The sequence below is a fragment of the Pongo abelii genome, chromosome 4 (assembly GCF_028885655.2).
Source record: "Pongo abelii isolate AG06213 chromosome 4, NHGRI_mPonAbe1-v2.0_pri, whole genome shotgun sequence".
NCBI lineage: Eukaryota > Metazoa > Chordata > Mammalia > Primates > Hominidae > Pongo > Pongo abelii.
In genome coordinates, this window is record NC_071989.2 from 17072332 (window position 1) to 17096970 (window position 24639).

Below are 24639 nucleotides of genomic sequence, written 5' to 3' on the forward strand. Positions count from 1 at the left end.
ACAACACACATCCTAGTCTTTGCTGGCTTTCCTTGGGTCCCTGGCGGGGCCACAGGCTTCAGGCAACACCTGGCTTCAGGTTCCATCCCAATCCCTGCAGAACGGGAAGAAGCCATTCGTGAGCATGAGCAGAGGTGGGAGTCAGCGGTCTGCAAGAGAAGTGGCGCTTGCTCATGCTAGACGCCTGGCCTGGTGGTTTGGGTACACTGGCAACCAAACCACCTACCTGTGTGTTCTACTCCACAGGGAGGTGCAGGCAGGTTCTAGGATCCAGGGTTGCAAGATCAGGCACACTTTGGTGCTGACATAGGAGACTGTCTGACATAAACACATTTCAAGTCCTCAGCTGTGTGTGACTTCATTTACCAGTCCCTTCTTTTGCCTTCTTGGCTTTCTTGAAGTCACACTCAGTGTCTACAAGCAGTGGAGACAGCTGTAGATCTGTGTTTAGACCTGTTGAGCAAGTCCATGAAACAAGCACAAAGCCCAGAAACTGAAACCATAGCATTAACACCAAAAAGCCAGCCGGGTGTGGTAGCTCACACCTGTAATCCCAGCACTTTGGGAGGCTAAGGCAGGTGGATCGAGACCAGCCTGGCCAACACGGTGAAACCCCATCTCTACTAAAAATACAAAACCTAGCCAGGCGTGGTGATGCAGGCCTGTACTCCCAACTCCTTGGGAGGCTGAGGCAGGAGAATTGCTAGAACCCAGGGGGCAGAGGCTGCAGTGAGCCGAGATCACACCACTGTACTCCAGCCTGGGTAACAGAGTAAGACTCTGTCTCTAAAGAAAAAAAAAAAAAAACACCAAAAAGCCAAAACAAAAATAAGCCTCCACTCCATGGTTTTTAGAGCCTCCTCTGATAAAGGAAACACACAGCCTGTTAGCTAGTATCTTTTATTGTCAGAACTTCTGTGAGCCAACAAACAGTTTTGCATGGTTGTACACAAAGGGACAAGGCAAATTTCTTTTTTTGTGTGGGTAGACTTAGTTGGCCCAAGTCCTTAAAACTTTTCCATATAAAAATAAAAAGTCCAAGACCAGATTATTTTTCTTCTGGTCATAAATGCTGATTTATTTACAGGTGCCTTGTTCAGACCACCATTATAAACTTGGGATAAAATATGTGTGTATTTTATTAAAGCCTCAGCATTTAATGTCAGGGTCCTTTAAAGATTCACTCAAGTGTTAAGACGTTTCTGGAATGCAGCGTCTCTCCCCCATAGTCAACATGGTTATATCTGTAATCTATCCAGAATGATACAAGCTAACCTTCCAAGTAACACTTTGTTTTTAACTTAAATCTTTTAGACATGAAAGACTCCAAAATGACTTCATTCTTGTTCTAAAACCAGCACTGGAGCCACCTGTTGAAGAGTGGTTTATAAATACAGTTATCTTGTAGGTTGCTTATCTGTTTATAATACAGCAGATACAGATCGCAGACTTTGCTACATGTAAAACAAAATGGAGTCAACACGTGTTTTTCAAAATACAGCAAAGACAGGAAAATCCAGGATTCGGGTTTGTTAATAAAACCACCTTATAAAGTAACAATTGAGACTATAGCTCTGCACTATTAAAACATACAGACAGACTGTGTACACCATTGCACATCCTTTTTCCCTTTGCTTTTTAATGCTCATGAAACCATGATTAAAGTGTTGAGTTTATGAACACATGCATGAACAGGCAAGCACGTACACTTAAAAGATGAAACAAAGAAAAAAGTTGATTCATGTCATTCCATGAGAAAGGCTGCCCGCAGCACTCCAGCTCAAACACACTGTCCCCTCGAGCTCTCTATCCCCCTCCCCACTCCCTCACCTTCCCTCAGATTCAGGGAAATCAGGTTGGGAGGTTAGTGCATCACCGACAGAGAATGCCCCCCTTCCACGCTCTGTAAGTCTCCCCTAGAAGGGGGGAAGGCAGTTCCCTTCAGTAGCACAGTTAGGGTCGATTAGTGTTGATTCCACAAGTTAAGGCACTTCCGGCTGCTTTGGTGGCAGCGTGGTTCCTCCCCTCCTTTTTTAAGGCATGTGTCCTCTAAGAGTAGTAAAGCTTTGGAAACTGTGCAGACTGTTAAAGTTGACAGCTTAATACAGGATCATTGAAGTCGGCAGGCGAAAGGATCCTCGGAGACACCTCCCTCAGACCAGAAGCTTCCAGAAAGGCTGGGCAGCTCTGTGTTTTGGCTGGGCATGGCACACTGGAGCCAGCCGAGGCCAGAGGGTGGTGCGTTCAGGTAGCAACGACAGGTGGGCTCCGTCCCGCCTTCACCTGGAGCTGCCCTGGCTGCTGGCAGAGCGTGTCGTGCTGTAGCGCTTCTTCACGATCATGCTGATGTAGGCTTTCATGAGCTTGGCCACATCCACCACCTGCCCGGGGGGAAGCAGAACCAATAGTCACGAGTCTCCCCCAGGCAAAGGGCCCTGCCTAATAACCCAGACACTCCCTGGGGACCCTCCTGTAGCTTTCCGTGCTAATCCACGGATCCCATTTTGCAGGAAACCAGAAGTTTAACCACTTTCACCTTCCTCATCGGGGAAAAGTGGAATCTCAGCTTTTCCAAATACAATGTGCACCACCCGGTGGTTCTTTCACACAAACGTGCCAACTTGGCTTGATGGAAACTGTCAGATTTTGCACATTAAAATACAGAACTACCCGAGGACGCTGAAGTTACTCGGTGTCAACAGTACTAGGATTACTATCCCCGCTTAAAATAAATGTGAAATGACAAAGTCCACAATTACAGCCTTTAAAGACGGGATCATCTAATTCTAGTCAACTCCTTAGGATGCAGCTGAAGAAACAAGATAACTGAGACCCTAGGGGCTGGGAGAGTGGACAGCTCCCCAGATGCCAGGCCAGCTTCTGCTCCACACCAGCCACCTCCTCCAGCTGGGATCTCCATTAGCTCCCTCCCATGATGTCCCCGTCATTGCCACCCCTTCTCACAGCTGGCTTGGATCCCTGTGCAGGCATCATAACTGGCTTCCATATCCCTGCTTGCTCTCTTCCCTTCCAGTCCCACCCCAGAGATCACTGTCTGTAAATTCACTGTTATGCCATGTACAATCAAAGATCCCATAGTGGTTCTTTTGTTGTCTACTGGATGTCACCAAATCCTGCAGCCTGGCACCTGGGACCCTTGAGTCAAGGGCTCTCCACCCTCTTCCCTCTCACTGCACGTCTCCCCACCAGCCTAGGGAACCTATAATGCCACATCCTCCAAGCACCTAGAACGCCCTCCCTCCTCACCGCCTCTCCATTCCAAACCAGGTAGCAGGTGATTCCTCTCCACTCACCACGTTGGCTTGCTAGCTGTTTCCTTCGTGGAAGCCTCAATAAGCTTCTTGTATTATATTTTTTAAACTTTGAAGCTGGTAGCACATATATTTAGAGGCCTTTTAGTGTGTGTGGTTTCATAATCCAGAATGAGCTGCACCCAGGATGGTCATGCTCCCGGCTCCCTCCTGGTCTCAAGAGGCCACCAGAGCCGAGTCTCACAGCTGTGACACTGCTATAATTGTTAACTAGTTTTCATAAGGTTTTGTTGCAAATAATATACTTTTTCATGGACATCTATGTCACTTCCCTTTCTCTGCCCTTCCTCCAAGGGTAAGACTCCTTGACACAATGGAACCAAATTCCTCTGTTGCAAAAGTATACAGAAAAAATATGGTGTTCTCAGATTTTGGCCTGCAGGGAACCGGCAGCTGGAAAGGGACCACCACACTGTATTTTCATGTTTTGAAGAAAAATATTCAAAGAAAATGACCTGGTCAAAGGCATGAGGAAATGGGGTCTTGTTTTTCTGTTTTGTCATGACCATGAATAAAAAGATGAACTTGCTCTGCCTCTTACCTCACTGGTTTCAAAGAGCAGCTCCCTCTCATCGACCACGATCTTGTATGTATTCGCCAGGGGTGCCCCAAAAGAGAGGATGTGTTCATACTGGAAGACTTCCAGTGGTCTTCCCTCTCCACGCTTGTAGACGGAGACGGCGTCCGCGCTGACACCCAACCAGAGTTCCTGAGGGAAGCCACCTTCCTTGCACTGGTGGGCAAGGGAGTCGACAGAAGAGTTAGTCATGAAGTGGTTGGCAACAGAAAGCATCTAAACCATAAGACAGGCTTTGAGTGAAGTCCTCTGTGCAGAAGATTAAATATATTCAATGTGTATGCATGCATGGAGGGGCCTGAAATATGAGAAATGGCATCTCTCTGGCTATCTTGATTTCTAACTAGTTAATCTCACGCATTTGGGAAAACCTCACTAACTGGCAGAGTCTAATATCTTGCTTTGACTCTCCACTTCTCAGCATTATTCTACTAGCTGTTTGGATTAGCTACCTGGAAGTGGCCTGGAAACGTACATGCTTGGCCAGGGGACTTAAGGAAGCTTCCCTGCAACCCAAGCCAAGTCTACTCTTGTATTAATATCTCCAGTTCTGCCTCCAATCCTCTTTGCGGATGGTTAGTCTTCAAATACAAAATCTAGGATCACAGAGGAAAATTCTCCAAATCACGCATGCTGAGCAGTTCTGGCTCCTCTTCACAAGGAGCAGCAATGGCCTTCCATATGCAGAGTGGGAACAAGGACTTTACCAGTTTAACTGTAGATTTTCCTGTACAGACTGGTGGAAGAAAATAAGAGCCCATATGAAGGGGCTAACAACACAGGGCTGATCCAAACCTGGACAAGCAGGAGGGCTATAAATTGGAGACGCTGAAAAGAGTTCCTAGTTTGTATCCCTAATAACCAGACATTCTCTGCATCCTCCATGCAAAAGACAGTAGCTTGCTTGCTTTCTTCTTTTTTTTTTTTTTTTGACGGAGTCTCACTCTGTCGCCCAGGCTGGAGTGCAGTGGCGTGATCTTGGATCACTGCAACCTCCACCTCCTGGGTTCAAGCGATTCTCCTGTCTCAGCCTCCCGAGTAGCTGGGATTACAGGTGCATGCCACCATGCCCAGCTAATTTTTTGTATTTTTAGTAGAGATGGGGTTTCACCATGTTAGCCAGGATGGTCTCGATCTCCTGACCTCATGATCCGCCCACCTTGGCCTCCCAAAGCGCTGGGATTACAGGCATGAGCCACCGCGCCTGGCCAAGCCAGTAGCTTTCTATGCTAATCCACAGCTCACGTTTTGCAGGAAGCCAAGAGTTTAACTGCTATTATCTATTCCTTATCAGGGAGAAATGGTGGAATTATGGCTTTGTACAAAGCACCTGATATTTTTATACTTAAAAACAGACATAATTGTACCAACCAAACCAACGAAAAACATCACCTAATGAAAAGCCACCCACAGATTCTAGAATTTAGAACCAATATTTAGATTTTTATACAGCCTCAATATAAAGTCATCAGATAATATGCTGAATTACTGTGATCATTAAAAATGGAAGCTCATCTAGACAACGGGCTGGCACACTTATCTGTTAAGGGCCACACAGTAAAGATTTTTAGACTTTGTGGATCACATGGTCTCTGTCACAACTACTCAACTCTGTACAAAAACAGCCACAGAATATATCTAAAGGAATGAGCTGGGCTGTGTTCCAATAAAACTTTATTTAGAAAAAAGGAGGCAGGCAAGATCTGACCCACAGACCAGTTTGCCAAACTCTCATCTAGACCATTAGTAAGATTTCTTTTCAATAAGTGGTCTACTTAAAAAAAAACAAAAATCAGTACTGGGTTGATGCTAATGGCTAAATTCCATTATGAGATAGACATTCTTCCTTTCAAACAAAGTTGTAAAGGAAAAAGTAAAATCCAAGTATATCCAAAGTTTCTAATTTGGATATACAGCTATAACATTTTTTAAAATGTAGATTATCAGTGTTTAAAAAATTAGATCCCTAAGGAGGGGTTGTAGAAGAATAGATGACATCTTAATTTTGTATTCATTCCTAATATTACAGATGCATTTACTACAAAGGAGAAGAGAAACTGTGAGAAGGGAGGTGTTAATGGTACAATATGGGGGGGCTCGAATAAAAGAGGTTGAGAAGCAAAGTGTTCCATCTTGTCTTCTCTCCACATGAACTTGGCCATGATCCACGTTCTCAGATGCCGGCACCCAGCCCACCCCGACCCAGGGCAGCCAGTTCTCACCTCTACATCAAACAGTGTCGAGCCATAGCCAGGCCACTCCTTGATCAAGGCCATGTACTTGGCCATGGCCTGTTCCTGGTTCATTCCCTGAAATTTCTTCCACTTGTCAATGATACTGGCTCGAGCAGAGGAGACTTCTTCCTTAATCCACATGTCCAGCATCTGCTCCTCCTCGACCTTCTGCCGGACCACGGATCCTGTCCGGAAGCTCCGCCTCAGGGTCCCCTCTAGGAAGCTCGTCCGCCTCTTCTCCAGCCGTTCACAAGGGGTGAAGGTTTTGGTTGACTGGCTGATGCGGGCCTTGAGTCTCTGCAGGGAATAAACCTCTTCGAGAGGTGGGATGGCAGCGTGCAGAGTATAATCCCCCTGCAGATACTGGAGTCGCAGGGCGGCAAGAACCTGGAGGTTTTCTTCCGGGGCTGGATGGTGGCCATGGATAACCGCTTCATGGGCCTGAAACGAGGACAGTCAACAGCTTTCCGGTCAATGCACTGCCATACCATGGGATGCCTACGTCGCTTGCTCCCTCACTTCATGAGGGTTTCTCTCAAACTCACCTTCCCTGACTGTCCTGGTTAAAACTCTACCCTCACCCCTGCTCACTGCTTTAATTTTCTCCCTAGCACAGATGCCATCTAACACACGTCATATATTTTATTCCTTATGGTCTCCTGTCAACTAGAACAGTTCCTGGAACGGAGGTTCAAATAAAATGTGTAGCAGGTTTCATTCTACAAACGAATGAAAGAGCAGCTGGCCTTGTCTTTGCTGGGAAATCTACAGGTGTGCCTCATTTCTAAGGAGTACCAGTTAACTTACAAGGCTAAGTATTAACAGGTTTCACCCTTGCTTGCCGGCAAAGAAATCTGTTTCTAACTATTATTTTTACCTGTTCAAACATAAATGCAAACTCCACACTGTCTTTTGGCACGTTGTCTGTGTCCAGGAAGCAGTAAAGTTTGAAGTAGAATTTCCATGGCAGGTCCCCAACCTCGGATGTGGCAGCCAGCCTACAGAAAGGAGTCAAGAGAGGCTCAGAATATGAAAGAGAAGGGCTTCAGTGACCCACAGGGACCTGACTTTACATGGTATATTCTAAGGACACAGACATTCTGTCCAGGCCCAGATAACTGGGGATAGAGGAATAAACGGAGTGAGAAAACGTACTTTCATCCTGATTTTGCTTTAAGAAAACAAACAGGCAGCCCCTAGTTAAGCCAGCTAACAAGTGTTTTCAGAGGGCCGCATTCGAATTAGTACCAGCTAAGCATTATGCTGAGTCCACGGGAAGAAAAGAAACAAAAGCCTGTTTCTTTTTGTATGAGGGCTGTGTTTATACTAAGCAGGAATACCTTCTGTGCTACTTAGAGGCTATGAAGTCACAGATCAAATATCATAGGTCTACAGGCCAGGTGCAGTGGCTCACGCCTGTAATCCCAGCACTTTGGGAGGCCCAGGTGGGCGGATCACCTGAGGTCAGGAGTTTGGGACTAGCCTGACCAACACAGCCAAACCCCATCTGTACTAAAAATACAAAAATTAGCTGGGCGTGGTAGTACATGCCCGTAATCCCAGCTACTCGGGAGTCTGAGGCAGGAGAACTGCTTGAACCCAGAAGGCAGAAGTTGCAGTGAGCCAAGGTTGCGCCACTCCACTTCAGCCTGGGCAACAGAGCAAGACTCCATCTCAAAAAAAGTAGGTCCACTTTATATTGTAGATATACCACATAGTTTAAAAAGTTTATAAGTTGGCTTCAGTCAATCAGCCCAATTTCAAAGCTAATGACAACTGGAAACCTAAAAAATCAAGAAATACCCAGACGGGTCCAACATGGAACTGAGAAAAGGAATGGGGTAAAAAACCACTGACAAGTTACATCACGTAAGACCATGGCTTTACCTAGGAATCCAGAAAAATAGCGGATATGCAAAGTTAAACAGGCATCAACACAGGTAAAATAAAACTAACTCCAATACACCGTGAAGCTAAAAATGGTATGGAAGCTCAAACCCTGAACCCTGCTTTGTAATTTCTCTTATTTGCTCTTCTGACACAGTAGGGAAAAGGAACCTACTTTTCAAACTTTGCTAAGACATCAGCTACAACGGTTCGACTTTCAATGGCTTTGTCGACGTGGCCATTGTATTCAAACAAAGCAAACATGTTCCTGCTGTCCTCCATGGCCAGGCCTCGGATCAGCTTCTCCACCACCTGGAAGACATACCAGGGAGACTTCAGTTCCACAGGCTGCGGCTCCAACACATGTTCCCAGAACGTGCCATCACCTGATCCTGGAGGGAGCTGCTGGCACAAGGGCGTCTCCAAGCAGCCTCCTAAAAATGTTACCCGTGTGGTCATCCTAGAATTTCAAAAGTACTATTTTCCCTTTGTTCTCTTGAGATTAGGTTTATCTCTCTCTTGCTGAAAATAACTCAGGGTATTTTGCCCATCAGTAGAGGCAGATGCTGGGCTGATTTCTTACAAACCTATATTAACAGGAAAAGCGGGTGAAAAGCTGCAGTCCTGTCTTTTAGCTGATAAATTTATGAACTCCAAGGAACAACAGAGACTCCAGATGATGTGTTTTTTTTTTTTTTTTTTGCACAAGAAACCTTGGGGGGTGGGGGTCGGGGGGTGGTTATTGGATTACCCTTTTGGCCAATTGGTTTTATAATAGTAAGTTCAGATTTTAAAAAGAAAATGTGTTCATCTGATATTCATCTAGCTAGTCATGTGGCAAACAGAAACACTTTGTTGCAGAAGCACTGCAATAAACCCTCATCAAAGTGGCCGGACCTGAGCCAGGTCTGCAGCTCTGCTAGACACTCAGCTGCTTCTCAGATTAGCAAGATTATGTCTCAGGTACTTTGAGTTTATCTCAGTGTTTCCACTCATCTTAATATATATATATTTTTATCTCTATATTCGTGTGGTTGCTTGTGGGTTACATGCATTTCCTTAGTACTGAGCAGCTGTACTAAGCAAACTGCAACTGTGCAGGGCAGCCGCTCTAACGCTGCACAATGTTCCTGACCCAGGTGTATCTGCAGCAGCTGCCTCTCCTCACCTCCCCAGCGGTGGTGTGGGAGTTGATGGTGATCTTGCAGGAGCCGCCACCATGGCAATAGACCGTGGATGTCATTTCCTGCCTGTGGATCAGAGCTTCTATTTCATCTCGGGAAGGCACAAACTCTCGGCATTTGGTTTTCTTAAGAGATTCGTAAGTGAAGAGAGCGTATTTTTCCATCTCGGTTCCTGGAAACTGTTCCCGTATCCTAGGAGACAAACACTAACTGTTAATTTTTAGACTGATGGGGGCTGGCTGCTGGGAAGTGGGCTGTGCCAAGGTTCTGTAGACCAAAGCGGTGAATGGTCCCCCACTGGTGAATGGAGCAAGCACCAGTGACTTCTTGGCAAGGGCTCGCTTCATTTTGTGCAGTTCAATTTAAATATAAAAAACCCCTCAAGAGCGAACGTCTCAATGGGAGCAACTGTGCTGCCAACTCACCTCTGCAGCATTGTTAATACTTGAAAGAGTCATGCCTCATCCTATCATATGAAAATTCTTGGCCGGGCGCTGTGGCTCACGCCTGTAATCCCAGCACTTTGGGAGGCCGAGGCGGGTGGATCACCTGAGGTCAGGAGTTCGAGACCAGCCTGGCCGACACGGTGAAACCCCATCTCTACTAAAAATACAAAAAATTAGCCAGGCGTTGTGGCGGGCACCTGTAATCTCAGCTACTCGGGAGGCTAAGGCAGGAGAATCACTTGAACCCAGGAGGTGGATGTTGCAGTGAGCCGAGATCATGCCATTGCACTCTAGCCTGGGCAACAAGAGCAAAACTCTGTCTCAAAAAAAAAAAACAACTTCTTTTTCTATAGCTAATCAAAATCTCAATCAGATTGTTTCTACCTCTTTGATCTGGAACAAATATCCAAGTTTTTTTGTTTGTTTTGTTTTGTTTTGTTTTTTAAATATAGAGTAGTGGTAATTAATTGATCCAATGTCCTACACATTAGGACATTACACCAAACGTGACTTGGTCCCTGAAATAACCTTGTGTGACTTAAAGAGAAAAAGGATGGCAGCATTCTCTAAGCTTGCTCAGGCAACCCACGAGTCTGACCCAGAGGTCCCTGTCCCACTAGAGGTGTCTTCTGTTCAAGTGCCTCTTTATCTGAATGAGGACCCAGTGCCCCACCTGCGTGAGCAGCTCTGCCCAGCTCATCTCCCGTGCCCACATGCTTTACCTTTTCAGATGGAACTTGAGATACTTGAGAATCCCTCGACTCGGCAGGAAGGTGCAGCTCAGGCATGTCAGGATCTGCCAGCTGTACAGGTTGCCCACACTGCCAGGGTGGGGCACTTTGTTGGTCTGTTTGATGAGCTGGCAGTACAGCTCATCCCGCAGAGGTCGCAGGTCATGCCCTGTCTGTAGGATGCCCTGGATTATTGGAATCGGGTCAGACATGGACTCCAGTTGCTGCAGGGAATTGAATATCTTGATGGCCTCATCCTGAAGGGTGGTATAGCCTTTGTCTTTGAGCACTAGAACAAGCAAAACAAACACGGAAGTCATCTGAGGGGTTCAGAATAGGGCATGAGCATAATCGGAGCAGTAGTCAAGACAAAGGAATAAATGAGGAGGACGGATGCAATGCCATGCCCACCATGTTCCCTATACATCTCAATCAGTTGAACACAGATCTAAAAGCACAGAGGTGGGTAAGTTGACACTGTTTTGTTATCTAATTGAACTTCTTACCATATAAAATGCTCACTTAAAAGGTAATCTGTTGCTGAACAAAATCCTTTTTTGGAATGCAAAATTACTTAGGATCCGGTTGTCTGGCTACTCGGCCAGGTGCAATGGCTCACACCTGTAATCTCAGCACTTTGGGAGGCCAAGGCAGGTGGGTCACTTCAGGCCAGGAGTTCAAGACCAGCCTGGGCAATATGGCAAAACCCTGTCTCTATTAAAAATACAAAAATTAGCTGGATGTGGTGGCGGGCGCCTGTAATCCCAGCTACTTGGGAGGCTGAGGCATAAGAACGACCTTAACCTGGGAGGCAGATGTTGCAGTGAACCGAAATTGCACCACTGCACCCCAGCCTGGGTGACAGAGTAAGACTCTGTCTCAAAAAAACAAACAAAAAAATACAAACAAAAAAAGGCTACTCTCAGTTCATGGGGAGAGCTGGCATTTTCTGACTCCTTTAAATCTCTTCTTTTACTACAGCAATCAATCTTAGCATTACTACAACCACACTCTAGAATTCTTGCTTTAGTAATGAATCTAAGTATATTTCATCTTTTCCTTCCAATTCACGATGAATAAGAGAGTCTTTGAGCTAAAAACAAATGCTACTGTGTTAAGCTAAAGAGTTAGCAGGGCAAGTGGAATCATGGTCTCTGAGGAGTCGGGGTGGAGCTCTGGACTTACAATTGAGATTTATGTCCCCATACGGAAGGGGCAGAAGCGGGGAGTGCAAGGGGTGATGGGTGTATCGGAGGATTGGGTTCCGCTTGTAAATCTGTTCCACCACATCCGAGTTCAGGCAGTTCTCCTAAAAATAAAAAAAGCAAGCTTATTGTAAGAAACCTGTATTTTCCTACATCTAAATATTCTTCAAGCATCTCAAATATCCATAAACCTAGTGGGGCAAAGATGGTGGAAATCCAGTGTTAGGTGGTTTCATGCATGAAGATACCCATAATCTGTATTTGAAGACAAGTCACAAAAATACATTCTTACAGCTCATTTCTTAGTTTCTCGTGCGTGTACTTCCCCATGTGATTTTAAATTTTCTCCCCTGGAGATTACATACATTCAAAAAATTTCATCTCAGCAGGGCATGGTGGCTCACACCTGTAATCCCCGCACTTTGGGAGGCTGACACAGGTGGATTGTGAGGTCAGTAGTTCGAGACCAGCCTGACCAACATGGTGAAACCCTGTCTCCACTAAAAATATGAAAATTAGCCAGTGTGGTGGCTGAGTAGCTGTAAATCTCAGCTACTCATGAGGCTGAGGCAGGATAATTGCTTGAATCCGGGAGGCGGAGGTTGCAGTGAGCCAAGATCATGCCATGGCACTCTAGCCTGGCTGACAGAGCGAGACTCCGTCTCAAAAAAAAAAAAAAAAAATTTAGGCTGGGCACAGTGGCTCATGCCTGTGCATTTTGAGAGCCTAAGGCAGGAGGATCACCTGATCCCAGGAGTTTGAGACCAGCCTGGGCAACATAGTGAGGCCGTGTCTCTATAAAAAATAAGAGAGCAAAATAAAAAAAATTAATCTGATCTTCTGTTATTGATTTAGCCATCAGTAGCTAAATCATGTTATTTTTATCTATAGTTCATTTCATAAACACATTTTGCTAGTTCTTGAATTGCTGTTTTCTATTCTCTCTATACCTGAAAACTACACACATTAATATATTCTTGGGGAGACTGTCCTTCCACCCTTGAAACCTAAGAAAGTCTTTCACGGAATTTCATCATCATGTACTTATGCTCCTAAAATGTTCATCTGGGATATGAAAAAAATAAAGTTACTTTAGAACCTTAAATAAACAGAAAAGTTGGAGGAGAGGTAATGAATCATTCTATCGTGCTAATTTCATTTCCACTATAAAACTTTTTCAGTAATACCCAATTGAAGGCCACAAAAAGTTTAATTACTTAAATAATTTATATGGACTGATTTAGGGTAACTTGATTCATTTCTTAAGCATGGCTTCGTATTTGAAAAATTATATTTACTCTTTTAAAGCCTAAATTCAAATTGATTCAAATAATTTTATGGACTTATTTAGGGTAACTGGACTTATTTCTTAAGAAGCATGGCTTCATATTTGAAAAATCGTATTTACTTTTTTTTGTTTGTTTGTTTTGAGACAGAGTTTCGCTCTGGTTGCCCAGGCTAGAGTGCAATGGTGCAATCTCGGCTCAGTGCAACCTCTGCATCCCGGGTTCAAGCGAGTCTCCTGCCTCAGCCTCCCGAGTCACTGGGACTACAGGCATGTGCCACCATGCCCAGCTAACTTTTGTATTTTTACAAGAGACGGGGTTTCATCATGTTGGCCAGGCTGGTCTCGAACTCCTGACCTCAGGTGATCCACCTGCCTCAGCCTCCCAAAGTGCTAGGATTACAGGCATGAGCCACCACGCCCAGCTGAAAAATCGTATGTACTCTTTTAATGTCTGAATTCAAACCAAAGAATACAAAAACAGGTAAGTTCCAGCATTGAAGACTGAGTGTGGCTGATACATGATAGTTTTTTACTCCTTTCAGAAGAAATCTTCAAAAAATAAACTTTTTAAGGCTAAAAATGAAATTATGTGTAGCCAGTCCCCTGGGTTGCATGGAAAGCAACCTGAATCTGGTTCCAACTGGGCTGGATGTGGTGGCTCAAGGCCGGTCCCAGTGGCTCATGCCTGTAATCTCAGCACTTTGGGAGGCTGAGGTAGGCGGATCACCTGAGGTCAGGAGTTGGAGTCCAGCCTGGCCAACATGGTGAAACCCCATCTCTACTAAAAATACAAAAATTAGCTGAGCGTGGTGGTGGGTGCTTGTAATCTCAGGAGGCTGAGGCAGGAGAATTGCTTGAACCCGGGAGGCGGAGGTTGCAGTGAGCCGAGATCGCACCACCGCACTCCAGCCTGGGTGACAAGCGAGACTCCATCCTCTGTCTCAAAACAAGCAAAAAACAACTGGCTTGCCGGAATCTGGTTCCAAACACCCAGAGAACGTATCACTTTGGAATCAGGAGGCCAATTTGATTTTGATGGAAAATTATCCACCACTGATGGATTAGATCCTCTCCCACCTCCACAAAAGCTGAGTTCCCTCTTGGATCTGGTTAGCTAATTTCCTTTGCTGTCCATCAGTAAAATACCTGCCTCACCATCATTCTAGCACCTTCTCTGTCACAGCCCCAGCTCTGTCCCTTGCCCTGGGAATCTGCCTGCAGGACTGCTTGGAGGGCCAGCAGTCTCCCTTGACTTGGTTCTGCACCCGGGACTGACCAGCTACGTGGGCAGTGCAACCAGAACATTCCCCATCAGCGTTGCATTTCCGGAAAGTGAGGGTAAGAATCCCCGCTCAGGGCTGCCATGCAACCATTCATTCCTTCATCTCATACATTTACTGAGCTTATAAGTACTACACGTACTTATAAACAGGAATTTGTAATTTAACATGCTCCGTGTTAATATAGAGACTCAGGAGCTTCTGGGAGTTTGCATGTGCCTGAGAGGGATGCCAAGTGTTCTTCTAGACCACCCTGGGCTCCTTGGGAATTCACTCGTGTGGTGTGGAAACTGTACAGTGACAGTGGAACTAGCGGGTTACTCCTAGAAGGTCCCCAACTGAGGTTGAGGGGGAACCTGACGCAAGGCAAGTGGTCCCCCACGCAGATCTCCACATCCGCATGAGCAGGGAGCCCCACAGTGCAAGCTGCAGACCTCATTCTTCTGCCCACAGAACCCAACAGGTGGGATCGGGTGACTCAGTGAAAATGTCTAACACTTCCCTAGAGACAAAACATTTTTGGTCTAAAATTTCTGATTTAGATTCCCGAAAGCAGGGTACTCAAACACAAATTTAACCAAGCGCTACTTTTTTGGTTTTTTTTTTTTTTTTTTTTTTTTTTTGAGATGGAGTCTCACTCTGTCGCCTAGGCTAGGGTGCAGTGGAATGATCTCTGCTCACTGCAACCTCTGCCTCCGAGGTTCAAGCAAGTCTCCTGCCTCGGCCTCCTGTGTAGCTGGGATTACAGGAATGCGTCACTATACCTGGCTAATTTTTGTATTTTTAGTAGAGACGGGGTTTCACCATGTTGCCCAGGTTGGTCTTGAACTCCTGATCTCAAGTGATCCACCTGCCTCAGGCTTCCAAAGTGCTGGAATTACAGGCGTGAGCCACCGTGCCAGCCAACCAAGCACTAGTTTTGATTACAGAATAAAAATTGAGCTTCACTAATGCTGAGGTCTTGGTGCTCTAAGGATAGAATCTCTGAGCTGTAATCACCCACCTTGATGGACTTGTCTTACCTTGATATCTTGAATCAGCTGCTGGGTGGGGGTATCAATCGGGGCCTTGGTGTCAGTCACGTTTTGAATGGCACTGGACCACCGGGTGGCCTCGTTGAGCAGCTTGGTGTAGAGCCGGTAACAGTGCTTGCGCCCGTACACGGTGACGTTCCAGTAGCCTGCAATGGCAGGGGTGCCCAGCACATGCATGTCAACACCAACCTCGGGACCGAGGCAATGCCTGTGTCCTCTCTGACCTCAGTCCCTTTAATTATTCAATTCAATAGACGCTGGCTGAATTCCTACATGTGTCCTGTCCTGCCCTGCACTAGGTATCTAGTGATGAAGAAAAAAAGTGTCTCTTGCACTGTGACATTTACGGCTGAGACGGAGAGATGAGTATTAGAACAATAAACCCATCATTAAATATATAAAGATAAATAACTGGCTCTGGAAGGGAAAAGGGTAAGTTAATGTCTCTTTCTGGGCTCTGGAACAGGAGTGAAAACTCTGTCCGATTTCTGACTTTCCTTCTTTCTTCCTATTTCTTCCTTTCCTGTCCTTAGCCTCTCCCTTCAGAAGACAGCACTTGGCCTGGCAGTGTGTGAGTTCAGAGGCAAGCTGTCCGAACCGTCACCCAAACCTGACGCGAATGGAACAACTGTGTTAAACAGAAGCACAAGATCACAACCAGCAACAGAAATCAAAATAAGCCATCTTCTGGAAACACTTTTATAATACTACAAAAATTACAAGAAACCCTCTAAGTTACCTGTGTACTTCCTATGTTACTAGGCTAAGTTCATGGACAATCAGGATTTATCTTTTACAGGCTGCATAGGACGCTCATCGTACAATGATGGAAAACAGCCTGCCCCACATGGCAAAACCTGGTCTCTACCAAAAAGTATAAAAATTAGCCCGGTGTGACGGTGCGTGCCTGTAGTCCAAGCTACTTCTCGGGAGGCTGAGATGGGAGGATTGCTTGAGCCCTGGAAGGCTGTAGAGAACCATGCTTGCACCATTGCACTCCAGCCTGGGCAACAGTGTGAGACCCTGTCTCAAAAATGGGAAGAATAAAAATTAAAAGGATGAAAACAGAGTATATGAAAACCAAGCTTCCTGTACGATGCCCTGCATCTGTTGACATTTTCTTGTTCTTGCGAGAGTCTTCCTACCTCTCCATGAATCAAGACCTCTAGTATGGCTTAAACATTAAGTGGTCACATAGCTAACCCCAGACAGGCTAGAAGATAAACCAAGAGGACAGCTTCTTTGGGGGGAAATAATAAAGTACACACTAGGAAGGAATCTTATTCCTTTGCCCGGAGCAAGCCCAGACTATAAGATTTGATGCTCAGGGTTAGGGCAGCCAGCCTGGTTACCTGTGTCTTTGAATATCTTCTCATCTGGGGGGACGACAGAGCAGAGGCTGTTGAGGACCAAGGTCCCCAGTTTGAGCGCGTTCTTCTCTGAACTCTTGTAGTAATCCAGGGAATTGTGGGTGAGTACAAACCACCGTTTCTTCAGTTTCAGCGAAGACATCTTTGGACTGTTCTTCACCTCTTTGTGCAACCATCCTGGAAAAAAAAGATTAAGGTGTAAATTAAAATCTATGAGGAGAAACCCCAAAGACCACACAGTCATCTGCATAATGCTAACAGGTGGGGTTTCTAGCTGTTTGCCAGAAAAAGACCACGAACACCCCAACCTGATGTAAATGGAACAACTACATGAAAGAAAAGCCCAAAATCACAACTAGCAACAAAAAACACGACCCTGTAGAAACACTTTATAATATCACAAATTAAAAATCACTTTAAAAATCTCCAACAGTTAAAATGACTGGGAAAAGCAGCTCAAAATGAAAATGCTGCAGATGTCTGTAAGCAAATGGAAAGGGGAGTCTGTTAAGCAGACCGAGGAAGCAGGGCAGGCAATCACCTCTCACGATGAATTCCTGGCCCTCCACTCTGGTGTCCCCTTTGGACCTCTGCAGCAGGGTTATCCAGTGGTGCATCTCCTCCGGCGTGTCGGCGTTGCAGTGCAGCACCCGGTTGGCCGTGATGATCACAAACGAGTTGGGTCTGAGTCACAAGATGAGAAGGAAACAAAGCCCCTTAGCTCTACCATCAGCATCACCTCTGTGTGAACCGAGACTCAGTGCCTTCTTCCTGGCTTCTGGGTCACGGGATACACACCGCTAGGCTATCCGTGTTTTTATTAAGGCAAACCTTGCTCATTTCTGCAGAATTTCTTTTACGCATCATTAACCTTTAAACTTGGAGCAACACATTCATTCTGAAGGTGCTGGAAGGGAAAACATTTCTTCATGCAAAACTTTCCAGATGAAACACAGTTCCGGGAAGGCTAAATAAGGTGACCATGAGGGAAATTTTTTGATGCCTCTCCAAAGTCAATTTCTTCCTGCCTTGGGTAATATTTCTGTGGGTTGGTAATGAAATGTCAGACACCAGCAATAAAAGAGGATCAGTAAATAGGTGTAGGTGGAACATCTTAAATGCCTGATTACGCTTTGTATAAAAAGCCACCTGGGTCCTTGTTTCCAAAGTGATCTAACAAGGGTGCGTTTCCTAGTCACGGATAATGTGATAATGGAAATTTACTTTCTCCCTCACCTCTTTTTGTCTGGAAGTGCCCTGAACCTCTCGCATAGGCCCTTGCTAATATAAATACTAACTCCTCTATCTAATGGCTTAAGCCAGCGAATGTGAACTCTTTCTTGCAAGTCTTCAAATGTTCACTGTAGTTAGGTGACACAAAAATTTAAGAAAAAGAGTAACTGGACTGCAGGACACAGGAAAAGCTATGCAAACAGGCTAAACTTGAGGCGCCCCTTAAAAATAAAAACCTTTTTCTGTAGTTGGAGAAAAGTGGCCAGTTGAGGAAGAGAGAAAACCCTGAACGAGGATGCAAAATTCTAAGGATGGATCATCACATGCCCAGCCTGGAGGAGTGAAGGGCTTGGGAGAGCAAAGATGTGGAGAAGATAAGGTAGAAACTAACATACCAGAATAAGAAGCACCAGGGCTTTGATTACGGATATGACACATACATGTTAAAGATTCCTGAGCCAGGTATAAGGGGTGCAAGCTGACTACTAAAAACAAAGGACCCATGGTTCAGAAGGGCTCTTGTCAATGGGAGGGTGACAGAGACCCCACCACTCTAATTCTGCCAAGGAGGCACTATATTTTGTTGTCAATTTTAACACACTCATATTCATTTTCCGGCGTCTTACTGAGGGCAGAAGACAATTTTGATTCTTTCTCTGGTCCATCCTAGAGAAACTTTTCTTAATTTCTGCTGCAGGCCAGAAGTAGAACTTACAAGATAATACAGAAAAACAGAGACAATAAAGATGAAGTTCACTGGGCACAAAGACGCATAAGATCATCTCCAAAGATGATTTGCCTTCAAAAATCGAAACCAAAAAGGGTGCCAAGAAAGAAGAAATGTCAAGGAAAATCAATGTTTGTGGTTTATTAATACTCTACATATACATTATCATCAAAATCCTTTTCAAGTTCATCGTTAAGTTCAGAAAGGAGAATGACTCCCTTCCCCTTTGCTGGAATATCATTTTCCTAAACAGGCATTTTCTTCCTGTATAAATCCCAAGTTTGTCCCTGTATACACATTAAAAATATTCCTCATGCTTTTTTAAATTGTCTAGGTTCCCACGGTTTTCCCCAGGACTCCAAAGATACCCAGAGAAGGAGACTTTCAGATGATGTAAAATTGGGTACCAAGAAGGAAGACTTTGGATTGCTGGGGTTGACAAGGTGGGAACACACAGCCTCATGTGATTTCACAGCCCTGCGAAGAGGGACGTGACTCAGCAGCACAGACACCTGTGGACACACACAGGTGATGAGCTGTTTTTGTTAAGAGTCACATCTGAGCTTACCTATCAGGGCTGTCAGAGGCACACACAGAATCAATCAGCCCCACATCCAAGGTGCCCTGGAAAAGAAGAAGTAAAGAGAATGAGAGAACCACTAAAGTAGGGTGCACACTACAGTAACACCTCTAGCCCACAACTCCCAATCAGACAGAAAAGGCTCTTTTCTTTTTAACTTCAAAATAATAGTTATCTATGAGATGACTCCTCTGTTGTGTGAGTACAAATAGCCTCTACACAGGGCAGAATCTATAGCCCATTTATTTTTTAAAATTACGAGTTAATCATTCCCTCTTGTCCTTTCAATAATTTGTTTTTAAAAAATATTTTACTAAATTTTCTACAAGTACCTCTATTTTAATTTAATTTAACTTGTTTGTTTTTGAAAGAGTTTCACTCTTGCCCAGGCTGGAGTGCAATGGCGTGATCTCAGCTCTCTGCACCCTCCGCCTCCCAGGTTCAAGTGATTCTCGTGCCTCAGCCTCCCAAGTAGCTAGGACTACAGGTGTGGGCCACCACACCTGGATAATTTTGTGTTTTAGTAGAGATGGGGTCTCGCCATGTTGGCCAGGCTGTTCTCAAACTCCTGGCGGCCTCAAGTGATCCACCCGCCTTGGCCTCCCAAAGTATTGGGATTACAGGTCTGAGCTACCACACGCAGCCCCTCTTATTCTTAAAATATGTTCAGTGAACAGTGTTTATGACCTTTCAATAGTACAAATTTCCTGAGTATATTGTGTCCTTTGATTAAATTTTACACTTCTTCTCCTAAGAAACTTTATTTCAAGTTTTTCTGTTGAGGAAATAAAACTTGATTTCCAAAGTAGGGTTTTGTAACTTTATGTGTTTGGGATAGAGGGAAGACAAATAATACAATTTAGATTTCGGCCCAGCTCAGTGGCTCACGCCTGTGATCTCAGCACTTTGGGAGGCTGAGGCACGTGGACGGACTGAGCTCAGGAGTTCCAGACCAGCCTGGGCAACACGGTGAAACCCTGACTCTACTAAAATACAAAAAATTAGCCAGGTGTGGTGGCATGCGCCTGTACTCCCAGCTACTCGGGAGGCTGAGGCAGGAGAATTGCTTGAACCCGGAGGCAGAGGTTGCAGTGAGCCGAGATCTCACCACTGCACTCCAGCCTAGGTGACAGAGTGAGACTCCATCTCAAAAAAAAAAAAAGAATACAATTTAGATTTAGATTTCACCAAGTCCTTTGAAGAGTAAGTGTAACGTGTGCTTCCGTGACTTCATAAAAAGGAGGATTATTTCTTTTGTTCTTTTAAAGGTTTGAGGTGGGAGAATCGGAATGTATTACCACTTATAACTTTCTATAATTTATTCATTTTTGTTGTTTTAGGAGACAGGGTCAGGCTGCTGGAGTTCAGTGGCGCAATCATAGCTCACTGTAGCCTCGAATTCTCAGGCTCAAACAATCCTCCTGCCTCAGCCTGCCAAGTAGCTGGGACTACAGGCACATAACACCATGCCTGTAATTTTTAATTTTTTTCATAGAGGCAGTGTCTTGCTATGTTTCTCAGGCTGGTCTTGAACTCTTGGCCTCAAGTGATACTCCCACCTCAGCCTCCCAAAGTGCTGGGAGTACAGGCATGAGCCACAGTGTCCAACTTAATTTACTGTATTTATTATTGTATTATCATATTGTACTATTTATTGTATTTATTGTATTGATTTTAAATTCGAATGGTCCTGTTTTTCTCCTTAATTATTCTATATTTACCTTTTAAAAAAAAGACTGTCTGGAAATTCCCAATCTTTCCCTTTTTTACCATCCTGACGCCCTCCCCGTCCCTGCCCCTAGACGCCCCACCCCCATCCCAGGCAGTGCTCCTGTACCACAGCGTTCTGTGGGTTTGCCTGCTCATCATGCATCTCCTGGATCTCCTGGTCCGTGGACGCGTGGACCTGACTCAGCACGCTGAACCACTGGCTGTGGGGAAGAGAAAGCAACTGTCAAGGAGAGGCCAACCTCATACTGGCAAAGCAATAGCGCCCTACTGCATGTGCTCTGTGAAAATGACATCTCTAAGCACCCTTGCTTTTAATTTGATTACTTCTTAGGGGTAAATGTCGGTTTCGTTACCAAAGAATAAAGTGAGAAGAAGCAGATAATGTACCTGTAAATGCCTTTTAGTGCTATATTATGTTCTAACTTTAGGTCAATGGACGGCCTTTTCTCCAGGTCCCATAGACCTTTACAGACATTTGACGATGATGAATGAATGAGTTCCTTGAGAAATTAACAGCAAATAATAAAATCCTCAGTTCTACCCAAAATACTTATATCAAGGATCCTTACTTAAGATATTATTTATAAACTAGGGAACATTCAGGTGCTTTTTCTGTTTTAAAAAATAAATTTTAAGGTGAGAAGATCAATATAGGTTGAGCATCCATAAACCAAAAAAATCTGAAATCTGAAATGCTTCAAAATTCAAAACTTTTTGAGCACCGACATGATGCTCAGAGGAAATGCTCACTGGAACATTTCAAATTTTCAGGTTAGGGATGCTTAACCGGTAAGTCTAATTAGCAAATATTCCAAACTCCAAAATCTGCAACACTTCTGGTCCCAAGCATTTTGGGTAAGGGATACTCAACATGTAATGGAGAGTATCATATTGGAATGGCCACTAGATGTCTTTTTTTTTATGAGATGGAATTTCAGTCTTGTTGCCCAAGCTGGAGTACAACGGCACAACCTCGGCTCACTGCAACCTCCACCTCCCGGGTTCAAGTGATTCTCCTGCCTCAGCCTCCCGAGTAGCTGGGATTACAGGTGCACACCACCATGCCCGGCTAGTTTTTGGTATTTTCAGTAGAGATGGGGTTTCACTATGTTGGCCAGGCTGGTCTTGAACTCCTGACCTCAGGTGATTCACCTACCTCAGCCTCCCAAAGTGCTGGGATTACAGGCATGAGCCATTGTGCCTGGCCTAGATGTCTATTTTTTCTATGTATTCCCAGGATGGGGTTTTCAACCATCTAACAGCATTTCTACTCAAGTCAATAAAACCACTGGAGAGTTGGAGATGAAAAATAACTGTTTTAAAGTAGAAAACTATTTTGACCAGAGAACGCTTCCATCTTTATTTCAAATGAGTACTCTCGCATTCAGCCTCATCACAATCAGACAATAAAGGAAAACGTGTCTGGGCATGGTGGCTCACACCTGTGATTCCAGCACTTTGGGAGGCCAAGGTGGGAGGATGGCTTGAGCCCAGGAATTTGAGACCAGCCTGGGAAACTTACTGACGCCCAGTCTCTACTAAAAATAAAAAATTAGCTGGGTGTAGTGGTACATGCTTGTAGTCCCAGCTACTCGGGAGGCTGAGGCAGGAGGATCACCTGAGCCCAGAAGGCCAAGGCTGCAGCGAGCCACGGTTATTCCACTGAACTCCAGCCTGAGTGACAGAAAGACTCTGTCTCACAAAAAAACAAATACAAAACGAAACAAAACATGTCAACTTAAGAAAAATCAAGCAGAACAAAGCATCAGGAAAATGACCACGAACAGACATGCATCCATCTAGCATTTACTGACCAACTACAAAATGTGAGCACTATCAAATATGAAAGAGACGCTAGGGTATCCTTCTCCTGCTGGGGGTTTATAAGACACAAAATATATATATACTCCTACTATTTAAGGCAGAGGGGAAAGTACTTGGTATCCAATGGCATGTTTAAGTTAAAAAAATGACACCATATGTAAAGGTAGGCTGTGCAAATGATTTACAGCAAAGCACTAAAATCTATCTATCTTGCGTGCTTCCTAAGGGAGAAAAATGACTACAAACTTGAAAATATTCAACATATACCAGAGATATGCATATATCTTGCATACAACAAGGAAAACACTTGAATAGAAATTTGCAGTATCCATTCTGGTTAACCAAACAGCAAGACTTCATTGCTTTGCTCATCTCAAAAATATTCCAAATTAAACACTGAAAAAGACATACATTCAAGTTGTAGGAATCACATACACAAAGGCATAAAATTTGTTGCACTTTCAATCCTGTCTAGATTAGACTCAAATTTATAAATTTCTTCTCTTGAATCAAGTATAACTTGGAATCTGAAAAGGAATTTTTTTTAAAAAAAGTGTTCCACTGGTCAGGAGAAAAAGTCCTTGGCTAAAATATTCCAAAGGTTAAATTTAGCAGGTTCATCGTGGCATAAAACAGACAGGGCAGCTGCCAAACGCCGGGCCTATAATTCAGCTGAAAAGCTGCAGGCATTCCCTGGGCCACAAACAACCACATGTGGTCTCCAGGAGTCCCAGACAGAATGATGGGCTATAATTCCAGGTTTGCTTGTTTTTCCAGTTTGTGTTAGAATTTATGGGTCTAAGCAGGGTTTTAGTTTGTTCCCATGGGAAGAATTATTTTCTGGTGTCTTTACCCTTAATGTTGCTACCGTGGTATTGTATCAACTCAGAAAGATTCAAAGGGCAAGGGGTAGCGAGGGGTCCTGAGAACACACTAGAAGGTCCTAATGGTCTTGGGGCTGAGAATTGAAGAATTAGGCTATTGGATGTTACCCTTGTAAATTAAAAGACGTTCTCAGCCAGGCACAGAGGCTCACGCCTGTAATCCCAGCACTTTGGGAGGCCGAGGTGGACAGATCACCTGAGATCGGGATTTCGAGACCAGCCTGACCAACATGGAGAAACCCCGTCTCTACAGAAAATACAAAATTTGCCAGGTGTGGTGGTGCGTGCCTGTAATCCCAGCTACTTGGGAGGCTGAGGCAGGAGAATCGCTTGAACCTGGAAGGTGGAGGTTGCGGTGAGCCAAGATTGCGCCAGTGCACTCCAGCCTGGGCAACAAGAAAGAAACTCTGTCTCAAAAAAAAAAAAAAAAAAAAAAAAAAAAAAAAAAAAAAAAAAGATGTTCTCTAGCGTTGCTCAGAGCAGATGACAGATACCTCCAACATAACCCTGCAGACTCACAAACTCACAAGCTGCAGTAATAGACAGGACAGACACTCCACGGTGTCAGATCCACAAGGTGACCCTGTGATCCATCACACTGAAGAGCAAATGCTAAGTCTCTTAATTTTGTGCTATGTCTCCTCAGCACTCCAGCATGGAAACCTGAAGTCCAGGAAGTTACAGACAACTTGCCCCAGCCAATGAAGGCCTCCACCCTCTTCTAATCTCAGCCAAAAGTTAAAGCTCCTTAGGAGCAAATGTTTTTAAGAAGTTCAATGTCTCCATTCAACAGAATTGAGGTTGCCCTGCATTACAAATGATACTAACCGTTCTCTGTACCCTAGTCTCTTATTCTGCAAAGCATGGATGATGGTAATAATTAATGTCTACCTTGCAGGATTCAAGAGAATCAAAAGAGTTAATATTTATGAAGCATTTAGAACACTTCCTGAAATATTTAGGTATGAAACACTTAGAATATTAGCCTGAAATATAATTGTGATTACTTTTGCACCAAGCTAATAGTAAGTTCTGTGTAAGTTAGTATCTCTTCCATCGAATTCTTCAATATTAAGATCTTTAAAACCCCCC

General features: G+C 44.5%; 1 protein-coding gene across 5 annotated transcripts in view; it reads right to left on the bottom strand.

Annotated features, from left to right (window-relative positions):
• Positions 1 to 886: 886 nt before the first annotated feature.
• MYO10 (myosin X) overlaps positions 887 to 24639 on the bottom strand; it is a 268155-nt gene continuing 244402 nt past the window's right edge. For all 5 annotated transcript variants that reach the window (XM_024246955.3, XM_063724070.1, XM_054555429.1 and 2 more), the window contains 13 exons: positions 20946 to 21039; positions 19097 to 19152; positions 17110 to 17252; positions 16551 to 16745; positions 15187 to 15344; positions 11577 to 11700; positions 10383 to 10680; positions 9199 to 9406; positions 8206 to 8342; positions 7021 to 7141; positions 6132 to 6584; positions 3874 to 4065; positions 887 to 2381 (listed from right to left, as the gene is read on the bottom strand). In XM_024246955.3, the coding sequence (XP_024102723.2) occupies positions 2280 to 2381; positions 3874 to 4065; positions 6132 to 6584; positions 7021 to 7141; positions 8206 to 8342; positions 9199 to 9406; positions 10383 to 10680; positions 11577 to 11700; positions 15187 to 15344; positions 16551 to 16745; positions 17110 to 17252; positions 19097 to 19152; positions 20946 to 21039 (2281 nt within the window). In that variant the 3' untranslated portion in view covers positions 887 to 2279. The remainder of the gene's footprint in view (positions 2382 to 3873; positions 4066 to 6131; positions 6585 to 7020; positions 7142 to 8205; positions 8343 to 9198; positions 9407 to 10382; positions 10681 to 11576; positions 11701 to 15186; positions 15345 to 16550; positions 16746 to 17109; positions 17253 to 19096; positions 19153 to 20945; positions 21040 to 24639) is intronic.